Source organism: Callionymus lyra, chromosome 3, assembly GCF_982586985.1.
Source record: "Callionymus lyra chromosome 3, fCalLyr1.hap1.1, whole genome shotgun sequence".
Taxonomy (NCBI): domain Eukaryota; kingdom Metazoa; phylum Chordata; class Actinopteri; order Syngnathiformes; family Callionymidae; genus Callionymus; species Callionymus lyra.
The window spans coordinates 17,533,394-17,548,836 of NC_141820.1; the positions used below are offsets into that span (position 1 = coordinate 17,533,394).

The 15,443-nt window shown below is 47.1% G+C and overlaps 2 protein-coding genes across 2 annotated transcripts; one reads left to right on the forward strand and one right to left on the reverse strand.

Annotated features, from left to right (window-relative positions):
* Positions 1-2,076: 2,076 nt before the first annotated feature.
* Positions 2,077-3,120, forward strand: LOC148083604 (ictacalcin-like). The gene is made up of 3 exons (XM_087785759.1): positions 2,077-2,181; positions 2,788-2,921; positions 2,983-3,120. Exons 2-3 carry the CDS (start codon positions 2,796-2,798, stop codon positions 3,091-3,093), a joined length of 237 nt encoding a protein of 78 aa, XP_087641885.1. The 5' UTR covers positions 2,077-2,181; positions 2,788-2,795; the 3' UTR covers positions 3,094-3,120.
* Positions 3,121-5,821: 2,701 nt separating this feature from the next.
* Positions 5,822-15,311, reverse strand: LOC148083605 (uncharacterized). The gene is made up of 22 exons (XM_087786684.1): positions 15,002-15,311; positions 14,281-14,483; positions 13,917-14,021; positions 13,700-13,795; positions 13,504-13,614; positions 13,317-13,440; positions 12,941-13,226; positions 12,508-12,861; positions 11,332-11,510; positions 11,051-11,273; positions 10,855-10,982; positions 9,979-10,070; positions 9,740-9,897; positions 9,537-9,682; positions 9,149-9,395; positions 8,975-9,078; positions 8,479-8,713; positions 8,051-8,413; positions 6,713-6,822; positions 6,389-6,641; positions 6,211-6,320; positions 5,822-6,154 (listed from the first exon to the last, which is right to left on the reverse strand). The coding sequence occupies exons 1-22, from the start codon at positions 15,039-15,041 to the stop codon at positions 6,141-6,143; spliced, it is 3,681 nt and encodes a 1,226-aa protein (XP_087642810.1). The 5' UTR covers positions 15,042-15,311; the 3' UTR covers positions 5,822-6,140.
* Positions 15,312-15,443: the final 132 nt, after the last annotated feature.

The following is a 15,443-nucleotide window of genomic DNA, read 5'->3' on the forward strand; positions in this document are numbered from 1 at the left end:
CAACTGTACTTCGTTGATTATGAGAAGGCCTTTGAGTCACTCGACAGGTCCACACTCTGGAACATCCTGGGTCACTATGGAATCCCTGCAAAAATCATCAATATGGTATCTCACGGAGGCGATCTGACAGAACCCATCAACGGGACTACTGGAGTGCCCCAGGGATGTTTATTAGGCCCGCTACTGTTCCTAACTGCACTGGACTTTATCTTGCACACAAACAGACACACAGGCAAGACGACAGACAGACAGAACCACAGACACAACGGTAGACACACAGATAGAAAGACAGAGAGACAGACAGAAAGAAAGAGAGGAGACAGAAACAGACATCGACAAAGACAGACTGACCAGTCCATTATTTCTACTATTCTAACCCTCCTCTCTTTAGATGGGTCACAAGGTTCATATGGACCAAAATGAAAAACTGGCTATGTTTGATGAACGTGGAATTCAACACAAGAGAATTACTCGTGAACACGGATCTCAAACTATAAAATACTTCTGACAGACCATTGACCTCAAATATATTGTTTTCTGTGGTGTCTCTACATTTTGTACAGTGAACAGAGGTTTCCAGCCGTTGTTTTTACACGTTTTTAGCCAATAGCACTCTGACATGAACCCTGAAAGAGAAAATGAGAATAAAACATTCATTTGTAATAATTTTCCTTTTTAAACTAACTTCACCCCTTTATCAAAGTTCTATTATTAATTGCCTTTTAAAAAAGTTACATTTACAAGGTTACAAACAGTTATACTTACTCATGCAAATCACACGGATGATCCCTTGCTTGATGGTCGTCAGCTGAGTCGGTGTCAGGATGACTCTCTGGGTGGAAACCAGATGAGTCAGCTGTTTGATTCCGGCAGTGGTATCTGGTAGACTCAGGGACGCGAGCACCATCTTAAACTTATTCAACATGTTGTTCCTTCAGATTCCAGGATGGGATTTCCATGTGTATCAGTTAACACCATAGGGTCAGGACTTCCAATGGCATCTTGAACTTTTCCAAAGATCCCCTCAAGGGTTGCTTCATCTTCCATGAACCAGATAATCACCATTCTGACAGCCTCGTTTAGCACGTCTGACTATCTGGTGATCTCTTGTTTTGAAGATCCAGACATCTTGATCAGGGGACCAGAAAAACAACCCGTGTTTTGGTTTCAGTGCTTTAGTGATTTAAATGTTGTTGTTCATCTCACAAATAAAAAAAACACAACATTTTTCTATTCTGATCCCTTGTTTTGGATTCTAATAGGAAAAAAAGGCCTTGTATTTTGTTTTTAGTTGTTTTTTTTAATGAAATTTGAATAACCACTCATTTTTTTATCATTTGCTTATAAAATGAAAGTCCATTGACCAAAAATAACAAGGACCGTACACGGACCTTAAACTGAATCTCTGACTCCAAGTCTCAGGCCACATATCAAAATCCAAATCATTAGTATTTCCATTGTTGCAAACACAACACGTCACTTTTTAAAGTGCATTAAAAAAGTTTATTTTAGAATTAACAACATCTTTGGTTTCCAACTGGTTCTTTTCAAAAGGTTGACATGTTAGCATAGCATTTAGCATATTCAAATATAAAACTTTTTTACGTAATTGGATATAAACCAAAAAATTAGTCTCATAGTAATTTAATCTATTGGATGAAAAAAAACATTTACAAGAATAATGTTTCTGCTTATTCTTCAGTCAAACAAGAAAGCTGCTGCACTTCTGACAAGATAATGTTCCTAAAAGGTTGATTTAACACGGGCCTGGATCAACACTTCCACACGTATGATCGCAGAACGTCTCAACTCAACTCAACTTTATTTATAAAGCACTTTAAAAACAACAACAGTCGTTACAAAGTGCTGTACAGTAACATAAAAGTGCTAAGAAAGCACAGTTAAAACACACAAAGATAAAACTAAATCAAATAAAACAAGTAAAAAGCAGTTAAAACAGCTCCGAGTCTCATGCTGTGTTAAAAGCCAGAGGAGGACCCTCGGACACTCATGGGGAGGTTGTCCTAGATCCCAGATCAATACATACGTGACTTGCTGGAGGGCAGGAATGTGGCTGCTTATCAAGACTGGTTGATGGACGCGTCAGAGGAGCTATAAAAGCAGCGCCAGTCGAACTGGACGTTATTCCATCTGCCTTCACACCTGAAGACATCAGCCCAGGTGAGTACACAGCCTTTAACTACAGGCAGGTGCTTTGATTCATGTTTGTACTTCTGTATGTCTTTGTTAACCACGACTTTTAAATGAATAATGTTTTGTTTTTTCTGATTTTTTCTGATAGTTTGAAGTTGTTTTTTTAATTGTTTAATATTTAGGTTTATATCCATTTATTTAATGCAAAATAACCATATTTCTTTTTTTAATGAATAAGACAAACAAGTCATTGAACACAGAAGTTATATTTAAATGTGTAGTTATAAATTATACAAAAAAAGACCACATCAAAATAGTCAAAGGGTCCCTTGTTGTCCCCGGACCACACTTTGTCCAGGTCTGGTTGAAGTGCTATTTGGGTATGTTCTAAATACGCAAACCTCCTTATTATTGCACATAATTTTAACTTTACTGAATTAATACATTGTGTAATTTCTGAGTTCTGAGAACAACAGGAACACACCAGCACCGCATTGGTCGGTTGGCAGCCATTTAACTTTTTAATGAAGTCTCGAAGGTTTCTGGATTCATTAAAATCCATTTTATTTATCGAGCGGCAGTGAAATCTCACAACAAACAACGTAAACATGAATGATCTTGACTCGTTCACAGAAGCCATCATGCAGTGTTCGCAGCAAAACGCAGACCAACAGACCATTAATCTGTTCATCAAACATGCCAGCAAGGACGGTGACGCCAGCACCCTGACCAAGTCAGAACTCAAGGATCTATTTGAGGATCTTGGCGTGAGTTCACATCTCTGTCACGTGTCTCCATATCTCCTCTAAGACTCCTGTCACCCTGCAGGCCCTGCAGTGCATCGACCTCGATCAGATGATGAAGCTTCTGGACAAAGACGGAGACAACCTTGTGAGCTTGCAGGAATTCATCAGCGCCGTCGAGATCCAGAGAAATTAAACCCAAATAAACATCTGCTTACAACAAGTTTGCGTGTTGCTTTAATTCAAATGATGACGTCAGTTTATGGAGTGAGATTACAGCCACCGGTATGAGCGAGTGTGTCTTGGTTGTTGTGCATTCAAAACATTTTGCTCAAACATAAATGCAAGTTAGATGTCTGCCACGAAGACAGCCAATCAGAGACCTGCTGCTTGAAGCCTTCTGCTGCCATCGGCTGGACTTCTTCACCAATCACAGGGAGCTACCCGAGGGAAGAAGGCGCGTCATGCTGCAACTCAGCTAGATGGTGTAGTGAGCAGACAAAAGTCGAGGTAGCAGTGAAGTTGAGCGTGTGTATAACAGCTAGAGCGCGCACATGACTGGTTGAGCGAGTTATTTTTAGCAACAAAAAAAAAGGTTCGAGTGTACAACAACCAAGACACACTCACTCAAACCGGTGGCAGTAACCTCACGCCTTACCTGCGCAGTGTGTGGGAGGATGAGCGTCTGCACTGTCACTCACACGCATCTTAGGTGTGAGTAAAGAAAAGACCAGGAAACACCCAATTGTTGAGTTTTATCGAGTCATGTCACATGAATATCGGTGACATGAACGCCCTGCAGTTTAGTATATCAGCCACCAGAGAGCGCTATCTCAAGAGATTTTTAAACGTCTACTTCAGCACTAGTGTGCTTTCAGATTGAGATTATTTTCAACACGATTCAATCAAATCTACTCAAGTGTTTATTGTTTGAACCTTTTAGTGAACGCGAAACCTGAGACTCTGAGGTCCGTGTAACTTTTGGTCATTGGATTTTCAATGCGAGAGCAGATGTTAAAAAACGAAAAACAAGTGTTTATTCAATTTTCAACTTAAAAACCAAATGATGAAAAACGAAGTACAGAGCTTTTTTTATTATTTGATTCTGAATTGAAAAATCGGTTGAGATTTAATTTGTCAGATAAAAATAAATAAATAAAATTACTGACGCACTGAAACATAAAAACGGGTCGTTTTTGGTATTACCCTGAACAGGATGCTAGGATTTTCAGAATAAGAGAATCCCAATTGAGCCAGTGCAGGTCAGGATTTGGAGTGCAGTTAACGGGAGAGAGAATGACTTTGGAACCTTGCACCAACACAATTTTGGCAAAGGAGGGCTTGTCATCTGCAGAAATATCTGCACACATAATGCCCGAAAGCGGAGCCCAAAGAGGATTTTTCGGCCAGAATATATATTTCAGTTAGTGTGTGTATGTGCTAAGAACTATTCATCAACCTTGCCATGAATCAAGGTCAGGTATTACTTTCTCAGGCTTCAGTTGTTACATGAATGTTGCGTTAGTGACTTTGTCTTTAAATATCTTTTAATCCTGAAAACTCACCAACTATACTGTATATTTAGTTCATTTTAGAGAGGCGGTTTGGTAGAGACACAAAGACACAAACAGACACACAGGTAAGAAGACAGAGGGAGTAACAAACAGACGGACAGAAAGAGAGGAGATAGAAACATACATCGTAAAAGATGTGAATGACCAGTCCATTATTTCTACTATTCCAAACCCCCTCCCCCCCTCTCTCTCTTTCAGAGTGTGATCTTAATCTTTATTTTACATACTTTATCTTTGCCATCTTGGAAAACAATGTACTGTAAAGAAAATACTTGGCGATGCGGCGAAATCCTCGCGAAATCCTGACTCGTTTAGCGCGTCTGACTCTCTGGTGATCCACATATCCTGTTCAGGGGACTAGAAAAACGACTAGTTTTTCCTGTTCTAGTTCTATAGTAATTTTAAATGTAGTTGTTCATCTTACAAATTTAAAATCCACCGATTTTTCTATTCTGATTATTCACTTTGGATTATAGTGGTAAAAGAAGGCCTAAATATTGTTTTGTTTTTTTCAATGAAAATTGAATAACCACTTATTTTTCCGGTTTTTAACATTTTACACGGACCGTTCTGGTCCAGACCAGTTCCGTTTACTTGTTGTATGCCTTCCTCAAGGGAGAAACTACACTTCATGTAGAACGTTTTTGACTGTTGAAATATATATATATATCTAATAATTTTCATTATTCTTAATACAACCTCTTTAGGTATGACATATTTGTTTGTTTTTCATTATTTATGTTTTTCCAAGGAGAAGGTTTATGGATGTAGTGAAAGAGGACATGAAGTGTGTTGGTGTGAGGGAGGGGGATACAGAGAAGAGGGTTCGATGGAGGAGGTTGATTCGCTGTGGTGACCCCTGAAGAGAGCAGCCGGAAGAAAAAGAGGAAGATTTGTTTTTCCCCATTCTTAGTCATGTGCTTCAAAAATAGAACACAAAAGCTGGATTGAACATGTGACTTTGAACTTTAACTTCCTATTTTCTGCATTTTAATGAAAAAAAACAACACTTTTGCATAAAAAAAAAGTTAATTTACATTGAACAACATTTTTGGTTCCAACTGGTTCTTTTCGAAAGGTTGACATGTTAGCATAGCATTTAGCATTTTCAAATTTAAAAAGCATAGAAGTTATTGTTTTGACCCAAGAAGAGAGTGGAACAGATTCAAAATCAAATATTTTCCTTTTTTTTTAATTTAACCTCGAGTTAAAAATGTTTTTTTTTTAAAGTTATTTCCATATTCTAAATGTTAGCCATTCTTAAAACAAATTTATTATTGTTGTATTTAGCTCCGTAGAAAGTATCTTGAGTGGCGGTGAAAGGGGATGGATGTCAATCACATGACCCGGTGATGTCCTTGAGCATTTATTGAATGTTACAAAAGAGTTCGTCCTTCAAACAGAAATATTAAAAATAAAAACTCTGGAATAAATTAATTCTCAACAAAAAAACAAAAACATCGGAACGAACCAAACGGTGGTCTTGCCGCCGTCCAAGCACCAAATACAATTTTTAAATAAAGTTTTGAAAAAACATCTGTGGCATCTGGTTCTGGACGGGTCCTCCTGATTCCAGCCAGCAGACCGTCACTGGGCCGACGCTGTGTTGCCGTCAGAGCCGGTGGTCACGGCTGAGTCCCTGGTTCTGCTCGATAAAATCCACCGCGTCTCAAGACCCGCAATCTGATGGAAGCACATGTCAGTCGAGCGCCAACAAAAACCTTTGTCATGTGACTCACCTTCAGGCTGATCGGGGTCGTCGGGGTCGTCCAGCGGTGCGTCCACGCTCCCGTACTTGTCTCCGAAGATGTTGGCGAGCTGCTGGAAGAATTTGCACTCGTTCTCTCCTCTGGAAAAAGAAAAACATCACATTAGCCGTGGTTTGAAGGACCACCTTAGCTAGCAGCAGACACCCACTTCCTGCCGTCCAGGAAGTGCCTGAAGTTCCCCCGCAGCCTCTTGATGCGGGTCTGGCACTGCTCGGGCGTCCTCAGGTAGCCGCGGCCCACCATAGCCTCGGAGATCAGGACGAAGACATGTTTGTTCTTGGTGCAGCTGCGCAGGCTCTCCTGCATGTCCTCGCTCCCCCAGATCTCCAGCAGCACCTGGGTCTCCGGGTCGCCCCACGGGTGTTTGGTGCTGTCCAACATTAGCTGGACCCCTGAGGGTGCTGGGCGGACGACAGTCAAGGTGAAGTCAAGGTCATCGTGTCTTTCACTGGCAGCACCTCCTGTCAATCACCTGCTTCTTCGCTTTCCTGCTCCGGCACGTCATCGACTTCCTCCGACTCTTCCACGCTCAGGTCTCGACTGAAGATCTCCTCCATCTCTGAGAAGAACTTGAACTCCTCCCTGTGGACCAATGACACTTGAGTCACCTGACTGACTGAGCCACGTACTGGGAACAACTGTGTGTACGTTTGTGTATGCATTTGGACGTTTGTGTCTGTGTGTGCATGTGTGTGTACGTGTGTTTTTTGTGCATTTGTTTGTACATGTGTGTCTGTGTGTTTGCATTTGTGTGTCTGAATTTGTATAAACTTGCATTTATGTGTGTGTGTGTGTGTCCTTGTAAGTGTGCGTGCATGTGTGTATATTTGTTTGTACATGTGTTTTGTACATGTGCATATGTGTGTATACACATGTGTGCATGTGTGTGTATGCTTATATGTGAATGTGCTTGTATTTGTGTGTTTATGCATGTGTGTGTGTTCTTGTATGTGAATGTGCGTGTATTTGTGCGTTTATGTTTGTGTGCATGTGCATTTGTATGTACGTGTGGGTGTGTGCGTTTGCATTTGTGTGTATGCATTTGTATATACTTGCATTTGTGTGTGTGTGTGCATGTGTGTGTATGTATATCTGTGTGTGTGTGTATGTGCATTTGTATGTACGTGTGGGTGTGTGCATTTGTGTGTAGGTGTGTTTTTTGTGCATTTGTATGTACATGTGTGTCTATGTGTTTGCATTTGTGTGTCTGCATTTGTATAAACTTGCATTTGTGTGCGTGTGTCCTTGTGAGTGTGCGTGCATGTGTGCATCAGCATGTGTGTATATTTGTTTGTACATGTGTGTCTGCATGTGCATTTGTATGTATGTAAGTGTTTTCTTTTGTGCATACGTGTGTATACGTATGTGTGCATGTGTGTGTATGCTTATATGTGAATGTGCGTGTATTTGTGTGCTTATGTATGTGTATTTGTATGTATGTGTGGGTGTGTGTGTTTGCATTTGTGTGTCTGAATTTGTATATACTTGCATTTGTGTGTGCATGCTTGTGTGTGTATTTATATCCGTGTGTGTGTATGAGCATTTGTATGTATGTGTGGGTGTGTGCATTTGTGTGTAGGTGTGTTTTATGTTCATTTGTATGTACATGTGTGTCTGTGTGTTTGCATTTGTGTGTCTGCAGTTGTATAAACTTTGTGTATTTCCTTGTGAGTGCGCGTGCATGTGTGCATCAGCATGTCTGTATATTTGTTTGTACATGTGTGTCTGCATGTGTATTTGTGTGTATGTAAGTGTCTTCTTTTGTGCATGTGCATATGTGTGTGTACATGTGTGCACGTGTGTCACCAACTTCTCGTGCATGAATCCGTGCTTGAGTCGTTTGATGCGCGTGTAGCACTGGTCCGGCGTCCGGCTGAAGCCGCACTGGTTCATCCTGTCAGAGATGAAGTTGAAGATGTGCCGGTTCTTCTGGCAGCCTCGGAGCGTCAGCTGCACGCTGTCGTCCCCCCACACCTGCAGGAGCGTCCGCGTCTCCTGCTCCGACCACGGCGTCTTCTTGCCCGACTCCGCGGTCTGCTGGCAGGAGGACACGTCGGCCTCCGTCTCCGGCGGGAGACTCCACGAGGCCGAGAGATCCTCCGCCGGCGGCGAGGATCCATTCAAGACCGGATCCATCAGGTCGAAGTACTGGAAAGCCGCCCGCGTGCCGTTCCTGCGAAGGTTCCCCGAGCATGAGACCGGGACACTGAGCCGTGACCGCTGTGCGGGCGAGCGTACCTGCGACTGTTGCAGTGCCGCCTGTAGGTCTTCTTCAGCCGCTTCATCCGGTTCTGGCACTGCTCCGCGGTCCTCGGGTAGCCGAGGACGGACATCTTGTCCGCGATGTCCACGTAGACGTGTCCGTTGCGGACGCTCGTCCTCAGGCTGAGCTGGATGTCGTCCGTGGCCCAGACCTGCACCAGGGTCGTCGTCTCCACCTCCGTCCACGGCAGGTTGGCCGGGTCGGCGCCAACTGACGGACACGGGACAGGATGCACAGCGTGATGAGAGCAGCTCCACGAGAGACGCCACAGAGTTGAGAAAACCGGAGCAAAAAGACGCAGCACATGCGAGACTGCAGGCCGCAACAAACATGTCATCGGGCGAAGAAAAGTCATGAATAGGACGAGACGAAATCAAAGATTGAAAAGTGGTGACACGTCAAGAGGAGATGAAAATCAAATCCGTCTCATGATACAGAACGTCAAACACAAGCAGGACTCGTCGCTCGTACCTGGGATCGGCTCCAGCGCTTCCTCTCCCTCGTCCTTCTCCGCTCGCGGTCCTAGAACCTTCTCCAGCAGGTCGTAGAAGCGGTAGTCCACCACCTTCCCGCTCCTAAGGACACACAGGTTGACAGGCTACAGTGAACACCGGCACCCTCTAGGGGATCATCTGGGAAACGTACAGCTTCCTCTCGTAGCCGTTGCGGTAGTTGTTCCGGAGCGCCTTCATCTTCCAGCAGCACTGCTCCCCGGTGCGCACGTATCCCAGCGTCTTCATCCGCTCCGCCATTTTGGCGTACACCAGCCTTTTGGACACGGGCGCCCCGAACGCCTCCTGGATTTCCGGGTCCCCCCAAACGCTGATGAACCCCAGCGTTTCCTCGTCGGTCCACGAGCTCTGCGGCGTCTTCTCCACCGACACGCTGGGTTCTGTTGAGCGAAACCATGTGTAACGTTGACAACGGTCACCGTGGTAACCGACCGTGACATTGCCCGCAGTATCCATTGTAACCGCTCTTATCACTGGTAACCGTGGCAACATCTACTCAGAGACAGAGAAAGGTGGCGCACCTGCCACTTTGGAGTCCTCCTCGTCCGCGGAATCTTCCGAGATCTCGATGGAGTCGGTGACGACGGCGGCGGCGGACGTGGACGGTTGCTTGTCCAGGATCTCCTCCATCAGCTCGTAGAAGCGGAAGTCCGTCCTGCCTTCGGACCTGCAGGCACAGCGGGGTCAGAGAGGAGCTCCAGGGGCGGCGCCGACGCCGGCGTACCTCGGACCGTCCCGGCACTGCCAGTAGTTGGACTTGAGCCGCTTCACTCGGGTCTGACACTGCTCCGCCGTGCGACTGAAGCCACTTTCCGACAGCTTGTCCGCGATCTCGGTGAAGAGGAGGATGTTGTTGGACGATCTGCCCGAGTTCTGGTTCATCTACGGGTTCAGAAAACAAGACTCGTATGTCACTTCCTGTCGTTCGCTGACAGAATGTCGTCTCAACCAATCAGGAGTCACCTGAGCGTTGCCCCACAGTTCCAGGAGAATCACAGTTTCACCGTCAGACCAGGGAACCTTTCTTCGATCGTCTTGGACGCTCGCTGAGGAACCTGAGGAGCACACAGACCATAAATACACAACAGATATAAAGGACACACATATCGAAAACACAACAGCCCACACAAAAATATAAAGCCCACACACATGGGAAACACACAGGGGAGCATAAAATAAAAAGAAAACACACACACATAAAACACACGTTATACCACACACAAAAGCAGAAAAAATAATACAAAGTACTAAACAGAACACACAATCACATGCATATGAAACACACAAGACAACACACGTTATATTTGTGTTCAAATCTAAAGTGCAATATAAATAAAATATATTATTATTATTATAAAATAAATACAAAAAGCACACACACACATGAAACACACAACAGAACACACATAAAGAAAGAAGACAAAAGCACACAAAAATATACACACATTTAAAACACACAAAAATATACAACACACAACAGCGCGCACATATATATATATAAACACATAAGGTAAAACACTGATGTCAAACATACAACAGCAAACTCAAAAACTTAAAGCACACACAAATACAACACAACAGACCCAACAGCACAAAGCTTTAAAACACACAACTTATCAAATACACAACACATGCACATAAATATAAAAACACACAGATATGAAACACACAACAGCATATACACAAATGTAAAGTACAACAGCTCACAAACATAAACACATACAGACACACACGTTTAAAGAACACACAGATATGATACACAAAACAAGATCAATGATATCGCCTACATGAGCGCAGACATTACACAAAAAGCAAAAAAACACACAACAACTCAGCTACCTGGTTCTGGCTGAGAGTCCTCTGGTTCTGCGTCGTCACTTAGACTCGGGTCTGGCTCAAAGTCTTTGACAAGAACTCGGCCCAGCTGGTTGTAGAACCTGCAGTGGACCTGCCGGAGTCCTCTGATGCTGCAGAGAGAAGAGAAGGTCAGCCGCATGTCCCCGGCTCTCCGTCGCCCCCCTCTGGTCACACCTACTTGTTCTCGTAGCACTGACGGAATTTGGACCGGAGCCTTTTCAGCCGGGTCTGGCACTGTTCCGGGGTTCTGGAAAAGCCCTGGGCGGCCATCTTGCTGGAGATGATGGCGAAGATGTTGCCGGTGCGAGGCGCCCCGCTCCTCTTCTTCATCCGGTCGTCCCCCCACGTGTTGATCAGGGTCAGGGTCTCCAGGTCCGTCCAGGGAACCCGAACACCTGAGGCTGTCCAAACACACTAAGCAGGCTGGCTCGGCGAGTGTCTGAGGGAACATTCTCTTACTCGTCTCCACCGGAGTCGTTTGGCCCACGAACTGAAGTTCTTCCTCCGCGTCGCAGGACTCTTCCTCCTTCACCATACTGTCCACGTCGTACGCCACCTCAGGCGGGTCGGGGGATTGCGAGGTCCCCAGGACCCGTTGCAGCTGCTCGTAGAACTTGTATTCGATCCCGGAGTTCACTCTGAAGGTGATCAATAAAGACAGCTTGTAGTTTTGAAGACGGAAAGTTCACCATCAGCAGAAAGACAGGAAGTACAAAAACAGGAAGTGGATGGACAGAAACGTGGGACTCACATGGAAGTGGGACTCTCAGGAAATGAAATGGGAATCACAGATAATGGACACACACGGGATGGGGACTCGGACACAGTGGGACTCGGACACAGTGGGACTCGGACACAGTGGGACTCGGACACAGTGGGACTCGGACACAGTGGGACTCGGAGGAAGTGGGACTCGGAGGAAGTGGGACTCGGAGGAAGTGGGACTCGGAGGAAGTGGGACTCGGAGGAAGTGGGACTCGGAGGAAGTGGGACTCCGACGAAGTGGGACTCCGACAAAGTGGGACTCCGACAAAGTGGGACTCCGACAAAGTGGGACTCCGACAAAGTGGGACTCCGACAAAGTGGGACTCCGACAAAGTGGGACTCCGACAAAGTGGGACTCCGACAAAGTGGGACTCCGACAAAGTGGGACTCCGACAAAGTGGGACTCCGACAAAGTGGGACTCCGACAAAGTGGGACTCCGACAAAGTGGGACTCCGACAAAGTGGGACTCCGACAAATGGGACTCCGACAAAGTGGGACTCCGACAAAGTGGGACTCCGACAAAGTGGGACTCCGACAAAGTGGGACTCCGACAAAGTGGGACTCCGACAAAGTGGGACTCCGACAAAGTGGGACTCCGACAAAGTGGGACTCCGACAAATGGGACTCCGACAAAGTGGGACTCCGACAAAGTGGGACTCGGAGGAACCAAGAAACACAGAATACAGACACAAGTGAAGTGCAACTAAAAGGTGTGGGACTGACAGGAAGAGGGAATGACGGACACTAAGGAGGCGGACAAAAAGGAAGTGGGACTCATGGTCACATTGGAAGTGGAATACACAGGAACTGAGACAAACAGGAGGTGAGACACGCAGGAAGTAGGAAACACAAGGAAGTGGGACTCTCACCTGACGTTCCTTCGAAAACACTTCTTCAGCCTCTTGATCCGGGTCTGGCACTGCTCCGTGGACCTCGCGTAGCCGCGCTCCGCCATCTTCTGGGCGATCTGGGCGAAGATGTGACGGTTCTTCAGGCAGCGCTTCAGGGCCCCCTGGGTCGAGTCCAGCCCCCAGATTTCCAGCAGGGTCATGGTCTCCTCGTCGGACCACGGAACCTTGGAGTCCGTTTGGGCCAGGCCAGAGGCGTCCTGAGAGTTGTCGGTGGGGGTGCAGATGAGGAGGCCCGGCTGCTCCGCGGTGTAGTCGCCCCAAATGGAGATGAGCGGAGAGTCGGCCGAGTTCTGCTCGTCCAACGAGGACTTCCTGTCGAGGTACAGAAAAGTCGGATCAGACGCCGACAGCGCTTCAGTTGCTCGTCCCGGAGTCATCTGCCGGATCTTACAAGAGTTTGGAGGGCACGTCCTCGCCCGGACTCAGACTCCTTTTCCTTGACGCGCGTCTGTGGACGCCGCTGTTCTCGTCGTCGCTATCTAGCGCCACGCTGCCCACGGTCAGGTCGATGGTCTCGTCGGCCTTCAGGACTGCAGCTCGACCCCACAGGCGAGTCTCTGGAGAGTCCAGGTCTTTGTGGGCCGAGGTAGGGGGGGCGGAGTTTCCCGCTCGTCTGGCGTCGGGTGAAAGGGACATGGAGGTGAGTATGCAGTCGTCCATGGGCAGGAGACGAGGATCTGTGGATGGAGACCAGGTCGAGTGATAAGAGGCTTGATCCGGACCCGGCAAGAACGAAACAAAGTGGGTTGGTTTATGGTTGAAAGTACCTTTTTCCTGGAAGTGTCCCAGGTGTCTGTGGTACTTGAGGACAGTCTTCATGTCCTCTGGCGGGAAGAAGGATGTGAGACAGTCTTCCAGGAGGGCCGGCGTGTCTCCCAGCAGGGCGGCCAGCTGCGGACACACGGGTGTTACTAGACCGACGGGAGGACGGGGGGCGTCACGTGACCGGGTCACCTGCGTGAAGTCAGGAAGAGGTAGCAGCTCCTCAAGGCGGGAGATGAACTCCCACATCAGCATCTCCAACGCGGCGTCGAACTTTGACCCAAAGTACATGGGGAACACTTTCTGTTGACGACAAGGCATAAATGAGCATGACTTGGCAGTAAATGAAGATGACTCGGCAGAAATAAGAATGACTCGGCAGACCTACCTCGAAGAATAACTCCTTCTCCGCTGGGTCGTCCAGTAACGAGTGAACCAGCTCCACAAAGTTGACCTCTGACTCCTCCACCTGGTCCACGGTCACCTGTCACACAGATGTGTTACCAGGCCGGAACGTGTGTGTGTGTGTGTGTGTGTGAGTGTGTGTGTGAGCGTGTGTGTGTAAGAGTGTGTGTCAGTGTGTCAGTAGATGGTGCGCGTCTCACTTGGTGGTCTTTGGTTCCACTTGCAGGAGCTTTGATCCGGTCCAGGTGGGGCTGAATGGCCTCAAAGTCCACCGGGTCGTCGCCTCGACACATCTCCAGAACCAGCTGTGCCACAGAAGAAAAAAAAAAGAAAAAAAATCACAATATGAACTCCCTTTAGAAGGCCACCACGACCTTGAGGGTGAAAATTGTTTTCTTTTGAAGGATGAAAGACATGGATGAAGATGTGCAAGTGTGTGTTGTTGTCCAGAGAATATGTGTGTGATGCATTCATGCATTGTAGGTTTAAGGTGCGTGTGTTTGCATGTGCGTGTGTTTGCATGTTATGTGCGTGCGTGTGTGTGTGTGTGTGTGAGTTACTGACTCTGGCTCGTAGGCCCAGGATGAGCTGACTCCTCTGGCTATAGCTCATCAGTTCCGGTACCAGTTCCGTCGTCATGGTAACAAACTCTTCGAGAACCCCGAAGCGGTCCACCAGTCCGCCCTGGACGGCGTGCCACATGGCGGCCGACAGCAGCTGCACAGGCGTGGCCAGGAGGCGCAGGTAGTGGACGGGGAGATCATGAGCTGAAAGACACACACAAATATGAGTGGACCCGATCCATCATCAGAACTTCTTTGAACAGCATCAACAAAGTCATGTGAGGAGCAGCCGAGTACACAACAACAACACACAATAATCAAAGTGTGCGCAAACATCACAACAAGAACAAAAGAAACTGTGTTTTAAAAACAAAACAAATTAAATGCACGGACACTGGAGTACCTGGAGGAAACCACACGTTCCGTCTACGTGATGAACGCATTTTGCCTTCATCATCTTTTTTGTTCCGACAATTCTCTGAACCATTTTGATGATTCTCTGTCAACTGAACACTAGAAACAAACACACACACACACACATGCTCGCGCACGCACACGCGAGCTCGCGCGCGCGGGTCTGGATGCGAATCTTCATCACTCTCCTCCTCTTCCTCCAGGAAGCCGATGGAGGAAAATAAAAGACATCGGACCCGGACCCGGGTCGGAACCACAGAGGCGTTTGTGGGTCATTTCGCCGGGAACTTATCAGTGATCGATCGCACCTCGACTGCTGCCACGTCCGGATCCGCCGTTCACTTCCATTTGACGTCCGGGACTGCAGGAAAACCGGATCGGGACCGCGATCCACTCGATCCCGGGTCTCAGTGATCGATAGAGCAAAAAACCCGTCCGCTGGTTCGAGTCCCGGGGGCTCCGGTCGCTGTTGCCCAGGACCAGGAGGAGGCAGAACAAAGGTTTCTGGTCTCATCCGCCTCAGTCCAGATCACGTCAAGCCCCCGTTCCTGGTTGGCTGACGAGGACCGGATCAAGAGCCTGCAGTTTAGGGGTCTCTCCACTGGGGGCGCGCGTTCACTCACACACACACACACACACACACACACACACACAACACATCGAGTCTATCGATTCTTGCTGAGGACTCGCGAAGACAAACGACTCGGGCCAGACTGACGTGGGCGGTCAGAACCTCCCAGGTCTGAGAGG

Bases quoted from the DNA above. Each gene is read 5' to 3' on its own strand.
- LOC148083604 (XM_087785759.1), top strand. From the start codon at position 2,796: ATGCAGTGTTCGCAGCAAAACGCAGACCAACAGACCATTAATCTGTTC. The intron at 2,922-2,982 runs GTGAGTTCACAT...GTCACCCTGCAG, and splicing joins ATCTATTTGAGGATCTTGGC to GCCCTGCAGTGCATCGACCT.
- LOC148083605 (XM_087786684.1), bottom strand. From the start codon at position 15,041: ATGGAAGTGAACGGCGGATCCGGACGTGGCAGCAGTCGAG. The intron at 9,396-9,536 runs GTGCGCCACCTT...TTCGCTCAACAG, and splicing joins GGAGGACTCCAAAGTGGCAG to AACCCAGCGTGTCGGTGGAG. The intron at 8,714-8,974 runs GTACGAGCGACG...CGTGTCCGTCAG, and splicing joins AGCGCTGGAGCCGATCCCAG to TTGGCGCCGACCCGGCCAAC.